Source organism: Stegastes partitus, unplaced genomic scaffold, assembly GCF_000690725.1.
Source record: "Stegastes partitus isolate 25-593 unplaced genomic scaffold, Stegastes_partitus-1.0.2 Scaffold1225, whole genome shotgun sequence".
Classification (NCBI taxonomy): domain Eukaryota; kingdom Metazoa; phylum Chordata; class Actinopteri; family Pomacentridae; genus Stegastes; species Stegastes partitus.
Window position 1 is genome coordinate 62,959 of NW_007578956.1, and position 14,781 is coordinate 77,739.

A 14,781-nucleotide genomic window follows, 5' to 3' on the forward strand; every position below is an offset into this window, starting at 1 on the left:
TATAGATCCGACGCAGAATTGATTTTTAATCACATTATTAAAACATTATCAGAAGTAAAATGTAACCTGTGGCTACTTAATATGAAACAGAGCGCTTTGAAGATAAAGAGGCAACACCTGGAGATGTAAAGGTGACAATCAGGCTGCAACATTCAGATAAACTTGAGCCGCAAGTTAGTAAGAAAACTACGAGCTCCTCCGCTGCTCACATATCCAGCTCAGACAATACCATGAATAAATAATCCCTCATGCTGAAAAATATATAGCTGTGGGGTACTCTTAAATCCCAGAGCTGTACTTTTTGTCATATCACAGGTACTTTATTCTGTCACTCCAATTTTTCATGACTTTGTAATTAGAGATTTCTAAATAAACTATGGTTTCAGGTCCCCAGTCAAAAAAAACAACAACCCCAATTCCATCTATGCATACTGCTCCTCACAAAATAAGTTCAAAGTCCAAAAATACAATACAGAATTTCATGACGACATGTTTTATGAATTTCAAAACTAATGTTTATATTCTGTTATAGAAGATGAGACTTAAAATAGCGCATCATGCAGTCGGAGCCTGATCAGGAGATGGTGTGAGTGTGGAGGGAGAAGCACAACCAGATCCGAGGCCGCAGAGGGAGAAGGATGAATATAAACAGAGAAAGACCTCAAAAGTTCGCTCTGTTTCTTTCCAGCTCCGAGATGGCTGTTAAAAATGTAGAACATAGTTGTGGATGACTTGATGAGTCAACGTGGGGAAGCAGATGAAGATTAGCCAGATTCATTGTTGCTGAAATGATAGCAGAATAAAAACAAAGGTAATTATGTTGTCAAGTATGAATGTTTATTGTACCTGGGATAAAATCTTTGTTTTACACAAAATGCAAATTAACTACAACTTAACTAAAAACAAGAACCATCTTTTGTTTTCTGACAGAAATTACAAGAATGTTTGGAGAAGAAAGGAGTTCATAATTTGCAATGATACTGGTTTCTTATAGTAGTTAATCCCTTTGTTAAATATAATATAGTACAATGAGGGTTAAAGCAGCGCATAGACTGCACCGGTTTTCCCTGCAATTGCTTTTATTATTTACAAAACCACTGCTACAGAATAATCAGAGAGAAATTCTGCACATTTAGCATTCATTGATGCTTCTGTTTTGCACAACAGTCCATCCATTATCTATACACCGCTTAATCCTCACTAGGGTCATGGGGGGCTGGAGTCTATCCCAGCTGACTCAGGGTGAAGGCAGGTTCACCTGGACAGGTAACCAGTCTATCACAGGGCTACACTTAGAGACAGACAACCAAGCACACTCACATTCACACCTACGGACAATTTACAATCACCAATTAACCTCAGCATGATTCTGGACTGTGTGGGAGGAAGCCGGAGAACCCGGAGAGAACCCACGCTGCACGGGGAGAACATGGAGACTCCACGCAGAAAGATCCCAGGTGTCCTCACCGGGATGCAAACTGGCGACCTTCTAGCTGCAAGGCAACGATGCTAACCACTGATTTAACAGTCAAATCGATGAATTTTAAGCAAGAAAATTCCACTAAGTTTGACCGCTAGATTTATTTTAACGAAAGTTAATTATCAATAAATGCTAAAATGCAGTGTCAGGAGTTGGGGGGACCCACTGGGATCACATGAACAACCACCGCAGAGGGTGTTTTAAAGTTATTCTGCATGGACCAGTGTGACACTGAAACTACGAGGAACCAGCAACACCTGAAGTTATGAAAATACATCAGTGGCAGGTCGTCGGTGACTCCTGATGTGTTATATAACGCTAAACTCCTTGTGCCTGAAACCAAGAGATAATAGTCTTAACTTCAGCAGAACCAGAGAAGGCCAGAAGGGTCCTAAGCTCTTCAGTTGAGAGTCCCTCAGTGTGGTGTTCATCGAGAGAGCAGGACAGATGGAAGTTTCAGTCTGAGACGAGAAATAGTCTCTGCAGACACATACAGCGAGAACATCCCAGAGGAGTGGCAGTCTGCCGGCCAGCCAGTGTCGCAGAGCTCACTGCAGATTGCTTTCATTTTCTGGAATTTCCTCTCTTTTCGATTTTCACTCGCCTGCTGTCAAGGAGTTTGATTTTGTGGGAGGAAAAAAAACACAACCAGACCTTATTACCCGAGATTTGCTTTCTTTGTATCGCTCGCGCTGCTCGTAGTCCCGTCAGAAGATTTTCAGAGGAGCTCGTATAGTGTTCTGTATTCCCTCTCGGCGCCGTTCATTAAACAGAACGAACACCTACTGCGCGGTTAATGCAGAGATGTTCGCTTCGCCTCCAAAAAAAGCTGCAATCAGTCACCCTCTACCACCTCAGCCGCAACACTGTTCCTTAATTACGTCAAAGTTGAAAAAGAAATACAGCTGAAAACCTCAAACTGTGGGTTCTTTTGTGCAGAAAATAACAAAAGGCACACAGACAAAATAGGTCTGATATTAACAGACAACAGTTGTGTTTAAAGGTTTAACATTCAGGCCGCACAGTCGCATCTTTATCCTCTTCAACTTAAAGGAGATTACAGTCAAACAGAGCAATTTTGTGTTACCGAAAAAAAACTGTCTATAGTCAAAGAGTCATCTGGAGTTTGACAGCTGTACAGGCTCTCACATAATCTCATGGGAGGTGTTGCTGTGAAACTGAAAATGAACCACATGGCAGACGCTGTGTAAAGAACACGGTCCCTGGAGCACCACTGCTCTCTGGTGGAGCTATCGCACACGATGACGTGTGGAAAATCAGTTGATTATCGATTTAAAAAGAATCATTTCAGTTATTTGCCGTGCATAAATGACAGTCGTGCCGACGTAAACTGACACGAGCAGCATCAACAACTCATATGAGGATGTGTGAAAGGTTTTAATGTCAGACAAAATAATCAGCTGTCAATCCAAAATTAGTGTCAATGCTATTCCTGCCACATTTACAGAGCCTATTTCAAAAACTTCTCTTCAGTCAAATGATTTCCCAATCATATGCTCTCACTTAATCTGATCATGTTCTTGATAAATCAGCATTTGGTCAATAATACATTCACAAAGTAATGAAACAAGCTCAGATTGACGTCTTCAGAGTGCTTGTTTTGTAACAGTAAGAAGAAATTCATTACATAAAAGTTTGAAGAGCAGCACATCATCACATAAAACTCACATCTACCAATCTGTCTGTAAAAACTACCTCCCCTAAGCACAGTCACTACACGTGTCTCTACGTTCTATAACGCTGTGTACAACTGTGAGTTTCTGGAAGGCTTTGGAGTAAGCTTGTAAACATCTGAATACATCAGAAAAGTGGCATGCTGTGTTGCACAGCAATTTGTATTCTCAGCGAACGAAATCAGCCACCGTGTCAGACAAAGTGTTGTAGTTTATTTACCAATCTGTCGCTTCGTTATAAAAGTTGTCGTACACATACAGAACGGAGTACGTTGCAAAAAAAAAAAAAAAAAAGGCTTGCGGGGCATTTATGCGCTGCTGTACATGACTCACGGCCGGCTTTAACATCTGAATTTACAAACAAGCCTTTTCTCTGTGCTCCCTAAGGCGGGATTTTCGTGTGAAGGTTTTTCCGCATCTGGGACACGTGAACGGCCGCTCCCCCGTGTGGACCATCATGTGCTTCTTCAGCTCGTTGTTCAACCTGAAGGCTTTGCCGCAAACGTCGCACGCAAACGGCCTCAGCCTGATGTGCTTGGCTCTCCGGTGAGCCGTCAAGTGGGATCCTCTCTTGTAACAGGCGCCGCAGTCCTCGCACTTGAACGGCCTTTCCTCCGTGTGCTGGACCATGTGGAGCTTGAGCTGAGCTGCACTCGGCCAGCCCTTCCCACAGGTGTCGCACAGGTACGGCTCCTGGCCCGTGTGTTTGTACAGGTGCCACTTGAGGTATGTTTTTTGGTAGAACTTCTTCCCGCACACCGGACACGGGTACCCGCCCGTGTGCCTCACCATGTGCGCTCTCAGGCAGTCTTTTGTGCTGAACTGCTTCCCGCAGCAGGAACAAACGCTGGGCTGCCGCTCTCGGTGTTTGCTCTGGTGCAGAATCAGATAAGCCAGTGATTTGAAGCTCTTCCCACATGTTTCACAAACGCGTGGTGTTACGCTGGCACTGTGAACCTTCTCATGATCATTCAGCAGTCCGGGCTTTGCGTAACATTTCTTACAGGCGGCACACTGGTACAGTTTTTTGTTCTGCTGGTGTCGAACCAATTCGCACAACCTCACGAAAGTTCTCTTGCACACGGGACAGGGGTATGAGCCTCGGACTTTGTGGGACTTGGAGTAGTGTCTTTTTATGAGGGCGATATCTGAAAAGTTCTTCTCGCACATGGTGCACTTGATGATGTGAGATTCATTCGGGGAGTCATCTGCACTGTTTGAGGAGTTCTGAGGCGCCGATTGGAAATCACAAGCGTTGATAATGAAATGGTTCGCTCACTTTTTTAGTCGAGGAGCTCTCCTGCAACATTTGCTTTGGTGCTTCGTAAAACTCTTGTAGTAAGTAAAGCCTTGGCCGCATTCCTGACACGTCAAAGGAGAGTCTGCAGTTACATCTTTGACTGTTTGGATGTGAGCGGCAGCCCTTGAAACGGCAGAATTCTCGAGATTCCTTCTGTTCGTGCTGCTCAAAGAGCTCTCCTGTGCGTGTTCTGCATGTGGACGTTGGTTCCTGCATTCACCCTCTTGGTGTGTCTCCCGGTCTTCACAGTTGTCAAAGTCTTTCCCGCAATGCAAACAGCGGTAAGGGCTCTGGTCAGCATGGCATCTCATGTGACTCGTCAAGTCAGCAGAACGAGTGAATATTTCCCCACAAACCGAGCATGTTTTGACGCGGCTGCTTCTTTTGCACGAGTCGGAAGATATCAATCCCACAGGGGCAACATTTAAAGCTGCCGTTTCGCTGAGGAAAGGCTCTTTGGTTGAAGGAACAGGGTCACTGGGGAACACTGGGTCTGTCTGTTGCTTATTACTGACCACACAAAGCTTCTGGTGTTTGTCAAAATTCTTCGGGTACGTAAAAACCTTGCCACAACCACGACAAACGAGACCGTAGCGATCATTAGACTGCTCAGAGTTTGGATGTGACGGGTCGTGTGGTGATGCTCCCGCCAATGACGAAAGCTCGTCTTTAGAAGCAGCATTCCTGATACAAATCTTAGGTTTAGGATGTAAATTAATCTTCTTGAGGAAGCTACTTTGGCGAGCAGAATCGGACTGACCCAGTTTGTTCATCCGGCAACCACTTTGAGTCATCTTGTGCCTTTTTAGTTTGCCAAGAGAACCAAAATTCTGGCCACAAGCGAGACACTTGAAGGTTTTTGCGGATGTCCTGTTGTGAGTTTTCGAATGGCGAAACCATTTCTTGTCCACGTCTTCATCATCATTAGACTCGCTTTCATCAAAAGGTTGAAGTATTACTTCCACGGAGGCTCCTTGGTGTTCAGTCAGATCATCAGTCTGCCCATTTCTCTCCACACTCATCGCCACTTCTGAATTTCTCTCCTCCGACTCCTCTTCAGACTCGCTTCCAAGCGAGTTCTCTCTGCGCCAGTCGGATCCAGACTTGACAGCTGTGTTTCCTTCATCATTGTCCACCTTTGCGAGGTGATAAGACAGGCTGGAAAGGATGCAGTCATCGCCAGCGGAAGACGGAGCTATGAAAAAAATGACACATCCACCCGTCCAAAAAAAAAAAACAACAACAAAATATTTTTAATGTCAGAAAACCAACAGAAAAAGGACAAAAGACTATCTGGAAATAAGTGAAAGTCGCTCAGAGTGCTACCTTGTGGAACTTGGTGTCCGTGATTTTTGTGATGCTGAATGAGTGTCGTCAGATGCTCAGGTTGACTCACAAAGTCTACACACTCTTTTAAGATCGGAGGGGACAGACTGAGCCAGAGGGAAGTCTAGAAATGGGATCAAACAAAATCCGACAGCAGTCACAGAATACTCACATTGATTTTCATGCTTTGCACTTCTGGAAGTATATAGGGATGTATCTTGTGAGAAAAGTTTTAGAAATAGACACACATTCATTAATGCTTTTTGTATATGTTCTAAAATCCCATTTCCTTATTGGTTGTGTGTGATAATGGTTAAATAAGATCGATGTTGGTTCATTAAACAGTATTTTTAAACTGTAAAAACTTCAAATCACAATTTAATTCATCAGCGTTGAAGCGAATATTTAACTTAATTAATTCCACAGTAGCTTTTTCATGCCGCTCACAAAAAAGTGCAATTCTTCAGCACATTTCTGCATCACTGTTTTATCCACTTTCTGTACTTTTAATCCATTACATGTAAAATGTGTAATCGGAGTACAAAGGTCTTTGCTGTGTAAGGAACAAGTTGATTCACAATATCAGCATTTACTTGCCTCTGTTCTGACTTACTGCTAACAAGCAGAGCACTTAGCAGGCTGTAGCCGTCTAACCTATTTGTCATTGCATTATTTAGTGTATGTCAGGTACCCACTTGTTCAAGGGAGGGAACAGGCAGCAGCTTCTGAAGATTAAAGAGGAATTTTCTCATTAGAGCCTGTAGGGCTGAGTCATATTTATTGCCAAACAGTGTGGGGAAGATTTTCTAAAAAATGAAAAAAGTAAAAAAAATAAATAGAAAAAGGCAAAGACAAAAACCTTCATTACATTCCATAATCAGAGAAAAGGCTTTGAAAACTACTTCAGATCCAGAGGTGGAAAGTAGTAATATCTGAGTAATTGCTTTTAATGCTGCTTTAGACTTTCATTTGAGATTTTACACAATGGATATTATAACAATTTTTTGAAATACAAACACATTTTTAACATAGTCTGGGTCACATTAGACCTGTCACATGGTGCCATTTAAACACATGATGACATGATTCTCACCAAAATAAAAAGAGGAGAGAGAAAGTCAGAAAACTGAGAGCAGATTTTAGGATTTTATTTTTTCTTCTTCTGTCTCTCACTAACCATCAGACAACCCCTCATCAACCTGTACTAAAACATTTTAACCTCTTCTAACGTTTCTGTACTGTAACTTAAATATTTTTCAAGCCGGACTTTAACTTTTAAAGGAGTATGTTTGTGTTGCTGTATTGCTACAATTCCTTAATCTAAAGATGGGAATTCTTCTTCCACCTCTGTTCAGATGTTTGACGTCTCAAAATGTAAAGTTTTTAATCATCTAGTACCAATGAACTCACCTGATAAAAAATCTCCCTCTGGTGTTGATCCTCCACAAGAGTGTGAACAAGCTTCAGGAAGTTTGTAACTGTCGCCTTTACCTCGAATCTGGACATCTTAAAAACATAACAAAAAAACACACAAGTAAGTACACATGGCACCAACAGTGACAGATTTTTAAAAAGAAACAAAGCATCTACCTCCTCATCCTGCTTGGAAATGTAGGTGTTCATTCTGCTCAGATGATGCCGGATGGTCTCTGGTCTGGCAAAATCATCACTGCGGCACAACTCTAGCACCACCTGTTGGCGAATCCACAGACCTGATTTAGTGAAGGCTTTATTTTTCCGGCAGGAGGAGGTGTGGTCCTGAACGGTGCGACCTATCACTAGATAGCATCACACTGCATGTAAGGATCGGATCTATTTGCAGAATATGAGGGCGCATGATGCTTACACTGTTCCTGTTTAACACAAATGATCCTTTCAGTCTTCAGTCATGAACAAAACAACGTCTGCATTGAAATGTCATTATAAGCCCAGTTATTTAAGTGCCTCTGTTTCGTGTTGGCGCCTGTAAACGTAATAACATGGTATAAAACAGTCAAGTGCCTCATTTTCTCAGACTATGGAGCCCCAGTTGCTTTCATCTGCTTATTCTAATTCATTATTCTTCATAAACTCTGACTTGTAGTGTTAATAATGCAGTTGGATGTACTCATACTTTTCACACATTATGACAGCATGAAGTAAGCTGTGATAAGAGATTCTCTATTTTGTAGAAGATCAACCATCTTTTGTATTTGTGCATTACTCAAGTCCTTAACCCTGTAAAGACAAGTGTATCATGTATGACACATGAGTTTTTTTTCATGTAAAACCTGACGTATACAATCAGACACATGCAGTCCAGATAATCCACCATAGATCGTAATTCATGCCCAAAAACTGATACAAATTAAAACTCATATATGAAAACTGATTTTATTTTAAAATAAATGCTTAAAAGCAACACTGTCACATTAAAAAACAGAAGAAGAAAAAACAGAATAACAGCAAAAGTGTGTAAAATATTTAATGTTCATCATTTTTCTTTCAAATGACATATAGCTTTAAAAAATTATATTTTTCATCCATTTAAATAAACTAAAACAATAGTTTTACAGTCAGTTTTGTGCATTGTTTAAAAACAAACTACTATTTACAGAAATACTGATTTTTATTTTATACATTTTTATTATTTTATTTATTAATCATGTGTATTATTTGCAGACACTATGCACAGTTGTAAACCACAATCATTCTGAGCACCTTAATATGCAAAATGTGCAGTGTTATCAGCTGATTATTAATATTATGCAGTAATGTGCAAAAAGTTATTTTTATGTAGATGTGAGAATTTAAGCTCATGCAAACTACCTTCAGCATTAACTGCTTTTTTCCACTACAAATAGTCACATTTTGCTAATTCTCAGGTAAACAGTTTGCATCTGCACAGCTGACATACTTAAACAGCATTTTACATATTTATATTGCTTTTAGAATAGGTTTAATTTGCTACACTTGGTTGTTATTGGTTATTTTCTTATTTTATTACTGTTATGCACAAAATCCGATTCCTCGTACGTGAAAACCTTCTTGGCAATAAAACGGATTCTGATTTAGTTAGAATCTGATTTTAGGTTTTGTGTTTGAAATTGTACTCTGCAGAATAGCTGGAAACTATCTCTATTTATAGTTTCTCTTCAGAAACAACCTAATCGATAGAAGATGACAAGTTTGCAGCAGGATGACAGAACTTTAAAGACATCTTGCATTTTAATCTTACCCTTGCACTTAGGCCCATAACTAGCTGGACTCTCTCTGTGTCAGTGAGCAGCTCAGGGACAGTGTCCAGCACTGTGCTGATGAATTCCTCCAGCAGCCCGTAGTACATCACAGCTCCCTGCTTCACTATCTGCCACAGAGCTGCAGACACAAGCTGCACAGGAGGGACGACAAGCCGGAGAGAGGAGAGGGGGAGGCAGCCTGAGGAAACACAGGGGGGACAATTTAGGATTAGGTAATTATCGCTGATAGGAAAATAAATAAAAATATGTTTAGTGCAGTGCGACATTAATTGGCACCTTCCCCGTTAACATTAGCTGTTTCCATTAACATCACTGTTAAATGTGTGGGAAAAGGCGACCTAACATGAGGCAAGGTGTAGCTGAGTGTTTAAACACTCACCATGGTCGGTGACTGTGGTGCTCATTTTAGCGTTATGGACATAATTTTTAGCAGAGAAGACTTGCTAATAATATTTTAGCCAATAAAAAAAAAAAGAAAAAAGACTGGCCGGAATATGGAAGTCACTTCCGGCTTACGTCTATCAGGAAGTGACTACGTTCTACGTCATCACGTACGAACGTACAAGGGAGACGCTCGTTTCATAATATCCGCTTAAGCAGACAGTGTTTTTAGATAATGTTTACGGCGTTTTGACAACATAAATGACACGGGGCTCTGTAAATTTAGATTTATGAAGAGAGAGGCACATTTTACACCACTTGTGTTTGTGTTTTTTCAAACTGTGTAGTCAGTAAATTGCCCATAGACGCCACAAGATGGCAGCATCGTAGCAGATATTACATGGAATAAGCTGCACAAAGAAGCCTCCTCCAACTTACTGCCATTATTACAGCATTTTGTCTTATTCTGACTTAAACAATAACAATAAAGACCAACATCCTGACACCCAGCCTATTCATTTATGTCCTCTGAAGTGGACTTTTTTTTTTCATCTATATCTTTTGACTAATTTGAGCTAACCTACTAAATCCTAATGTGCTCTTTGGAGGACATCCTGGCCTTTCCAGTGGTATGTCATGTGTTTGGGTGGGATGAGGGGAGCTTTGTTTTCATGCTGAGACAACATGGAGACTGCAGCAAAATGCATATTTTTTTCTCAGTTCTCAGGAGGATATAAAACAAATAAACTACAAAACTAATACAGAAAAGCTAAAAAACAAAACAAAGCAATCCTTGGATTTGTTGGATTCTTATGTAATAACTTAGTAGGGCCATAACTTCTAAATTAGGCCAGTCAATCCCTCTAAATGACAATAATGTGAAGGTCTTAGTCATATATTTAAATTAGTTAATTTAATCCACATAATTATTAATACTGTAGAGTCTTAGCTTTGATATTTAACTTAGTCAGGAAAAGTTGCATTTTATATAATGATTGTAGGGTTTTATATTTCATATTTTTGTCTTGTAAAGCACTTTGATGCAATGGCTGTTGTTAAATGTGCTATATAAAGTATAATAGATATTTTAAAGTCATATTTAAAATCTGTCTCATTGATGAAATCCTTAAAAAATTCATCTCTGTGTATTAAAGTCACATATTTAAATGTAAAAGTAAAAATAATCAATTTGTGCCCTAAAAATAAATGACTTAGATGTAACTCTACACTGTTCCTTACTTTAGCATCTCAGTTTGAAATTCATCTATCAAGTCCTCACCTCTCTCCCTCCACTCACCCTTCTCCCAGCAGCTTGAGCACACCTGCTCACCTTCAGCTCTTCTCAAACACACTGTTGTATTAAAGCAATTCAGTCACACATGTTCAAAACAGAAACTGAAAAAAGATAATGACACACAAAGAGCCACACTGCATTTCTTTGGGCAATATGACATTCTGGCTATGATGGGATTTTAATAGTTTAACTGGTGATCTTACCTTCTTGCTGCATGCCAAAAGAGCTGGAATGTACCTAAGGAGTTTAACCTTTTATAACACTGCCACCTTAAAATATATATATTTTTAAAGCTGCTACCATTAGAAACAAGCTAATCTGTCAAGCAGCACCAGAAAAATATTCACTTATTAGAATATTAAAAGACTCGACATCTTTATTTCCCGATAAAGTACATTTCACACAACATATCACCTAAATCATATCTGTCAGCACATACGTAGCATTTAAAAAACCTGTCAATTCATCCAGCAGCACAGAGAGCAAATGGAAACTGCGCAAGACAGATAAGAGTGGAAGGGGAAAGACAGCCCGGAGTGAAATATAACAGAGATGAAAAGTGAACAGTCATCTGTTTACAGTTTTCTGGAAGTGTAGTCACAAGCATCTTACCACAATCCCCGACAGTCAGTGACAGAACTGTACGAACATTTCTGTTGGCTTCAGTGGCTGAGCTGAATAATATTCACAGTGACTGTTAATGTCAGGAGGGGATGTTGTCGAGGTGCACAGCTATTAAGAAAAAAAAAAAACAAGTGGGTACATTTCTTTCTCACATTTCTTTGACATTTGTCTGTCCCTTTCGCTGTGTCACTGTGTGTCTGGGTTCTTTTCCAGACGAATAACATCACTGTTTCACAAGTGTTGCAGTCTGCGGACTTTACATAATCATGTCACATTACACTGCTGCCTGTCAGGGACAAGACGAAGCCTAATGCTGAAGGTGGAGCCGGGAAGTTGCACAAAAGAGGTGTGAGGAATCGTTCTCAGATTATAATTGCACGACTATTATGCACATCTGAAAAGTGGGTAAGAAGAAAAGCACCAGCACACTTCTGAGATGTTGTTGTCTTTCACATCATACCGAGGAAATGCTGGTGCCGTCTTACCATGAGGGACTAAGACAGATAATAATGCGGAGAGAGAATGACAGATGGGAAGAGACAGAGAGATACACGGAGAACGGGAACAGCAGATTTGTAGCGACAGGCTGCTCGGTCGGAAGTTGTAAGATTGTTTAGCCTAAGACCTGCCATGGAAACCAGTTTGAACCAGAATCCAAAATATTAAATCACTGGCACGGCCCAGTGTCCCTCCAGTAGAAAAAAAAAAAAAAACGCCACCCATATTACGGTTTATTAAAAAATATTCTAATAAGGGTTGTGGAATCCAAGCTAGCTGTACATGAGGACGAACGTTTGCTGAGGCTTCATGGCAACAACACTGTGAGTCAGCACACGTCCATCAGATGTGAGCCAGAGCCGATTGGCAAATACTTCTTAGCAGCTTTGGGTGAGCTTACTGTGACAGTTGAAGTTTATTGTGACAGTTTGTGTCAGGTGCGTTGTCATCCACATGAAAGTATACTTTAGACCAGCAGTGGTCCTGGGATTTACATGGAGTCAAATTTTTCGCTCCCCATCGCCCAAAAAAAAAAATTCTATGGACGAGCTTCTGTCCAGATCTCAGGTGTCATCTGAATGTCACTGCTAATATTTGCTAGTATTTGGTGATTTCTCTGGTGAGAGATTTAATTTTCTTGCTTTTTAAACTGGTCAACTGTTAAGATTTTATTCAAACAAGGTTTTTAATTTTTTAGCAAAGGCCAAAAGAGGTTAAAAAACAGAAATTTTAATACCAGTTTAGCTTCAGGGCAAGGTGAAGCTCTCTGAAAGACAAACACACGAGCACAGAAGCACAAAAACATCAGCACCCACCATCCAGGGGAAACCATCCACTAAAAAGAACAGTGTCACTAAGTTTCCATAGATTTAATGAGTTTGTAATAAGTTCAGTGTTGCTATAAATCCAATTTAAAGCTGAGATGCATAACTACAGTCATCAGAAATATGTGGTTTTCGCAAAAAGTCTCTAATCTCACCTGTATGGTTTAAAGCAGGAAGGTTTCTCCTTCACAGAGAACATCAGCTGTGGTCGGCTGATCAAAGCTGAGTGATGTGCACTGACCGGCATCGCCTGACACGGTGGTTATATAACTGCATTGCCACATACGATCAGTCCGTCTCGCCGCCGACAAACGAGCTGTCTTTGAGGATCTGATTCTTCCAAGAATCACCTCCTAAGTTACGCAGTGCAAAGCTCAGAGCTGCACAGGATTCTCATGCAGACAATGGAGAGAGCTGGACCTTATTGACAGCCAAGTTTGGATTCAAACGCATGTTAAGAAACTTTGTGGTTTTTGGGTCAGAATTGTGTGAAAGCAGACAGAGAAAGGGCCTCATTATCAGATCTATGGTGCAGCCAGACAGGTTTCAAACCCGCTACAGCCTCCACGTTTCTCTCACAAGCACACATGTTGCTGCAGCACTTTCATCCTTGTGTATGACAAATACTTTAATCCTTCATCTGTTAACCTCTGACTCTTTGCTGCAAACTGTTTTTTTTTTGTGTGTGTGTGTGTGTGTGTGTGCATAAAAATAGCTCCTTCTTGCCAGTTCCCCAAAGTATAAGGCATCTGAGTGCAAGAAAGTGAAACTTTGCACCAGAAAGAGGCAAGTGAGGCCAACTGCTGCATTGCACCGTGGTGGGAGTAAATCTGCGTGCCTCTGTCCCTCATTTCAGAGAGGGCTTTGATGTCACTGGAATAAGCTGCAGCTCATTGAAGGAACATCAAAGATCCCCACCCCCTCAGTCCACAACCATTCTCTGCTCTGCAGGAAACGTGTTTGGAAATGCCGTGGGGTCCCTTATCTTTTCCATGATTAGCGGCTCATTAACTGGCTATTAATATTATCAATTACACCAGAATATGCACAGTAACTCTGGGGAGCGACTGAGTGGCTATTTGGAAATTTGTGATGTAAAGAAAGAATGTTTAATATCTTTGTATTTCTTTAGGCTGAGCTCTCTTATTCAGAGGATTGTGCTTGATAGCCGATTACGGATCCTTTGTTGTGTTTTCTTTGATTTGAATCCTCTGAGCTTGACGGCTATTACACCCAAATTAAACAGACGTCGAAATTTTCTGCATTTGTCTTTGTTGCCCTTCAAATGTTTTAAACTTGACTTTCAAAATATCGTTTCTCTTTTTGTTTCCATTTGTAATTAGTGAGTGCAAGGACACGTGAAGGACACGCTCTCCAATTGCTCTTTAATGTGTCATTCAGGCACAAAGGTTGAATCAGCTGATTTACATGTGTTTGTTCTGACCTGCCATTGTTTCATACAGTCAATCTGAACAGCTCCAGTATGGCTTCTTTAGACTGTCTCATTTAATTAAGTGTCTTAAGATGGGTATCACTGACTCTGTTCCAGTTCTTTAGCAGAAATTATCTCCGGCACTCGGTTATCTACCCCATGCTTTGAGGTTTTCTCCTCTTTTTGGTTCTGTCCTCTTCTCTCCGCGCTGTCACAATGGAGCATGGTTGTGGGATGACCTTCGGAAAGAACCAAATCAGTAACAGCATCAGCAGAATTGTCATGCTCTTTGGGAACTGGCAAATTTGACTAATTTTCCCCCGACTCGCTGCGTTTCCTTTGAGCACAACAGTTGTTTGTTCCATTCCCTCTGCTCCTGTCACTATATATTATAAACTTAGACTCAATTTACAAATAAATCCATTAATATTTGGAGGAAACATTATCATAGCCATCTTAAAGTCATAAATATGTTGAAAAAAAGCCCATCACGTGCACTGTTTTGCAGATAATATGCTGAAATGCAATAGTGGCTGAAGGCCTAGTGCTTAGTTATTGTTGCTATGATGTTTTTACATGCAGATATTGTCTTGTCATTTAATGCTGAAAACGTGTATTTATTGGGATTGTGTCGATGGTGGAGCAACTTTTCCTCCGCGCACACTGGCCTATTGGAAGAGCGCACCGTG

The 14,781-nt window shown here is 40.7% G+C and overlaps 1 protein-coding gene across 1 annotated transcript; it reads right to left on the reverse strand.

Annotated features, from left to right (window-relative positions):
- Window positions 1-1,566: 1,566 nt before the first annotated feature.
- Window positions 1,567-9,509, reverse strand: LOC103368949 (zinc finger protein 665-like). Its single transcript, XM_008297502.1, is given in 7 exon segments — window positions 1,567-5,669; window positions 5,801-5,924; window positions 6,496-6,606; window positions 7,211-7,306; window positions 7,391-7,492; window positions 9,018-9,217; window positions 9,419-9,509. Coding segments are annotated over 7 exon segments (2,799 nt in total). The 5' UTR covers window positions 9,444-9,509; the 3' UTR covers window positions 1,567-3,528.
- Window positions 9,510-14,781: the final 5,272 nt, after the last annotated feature.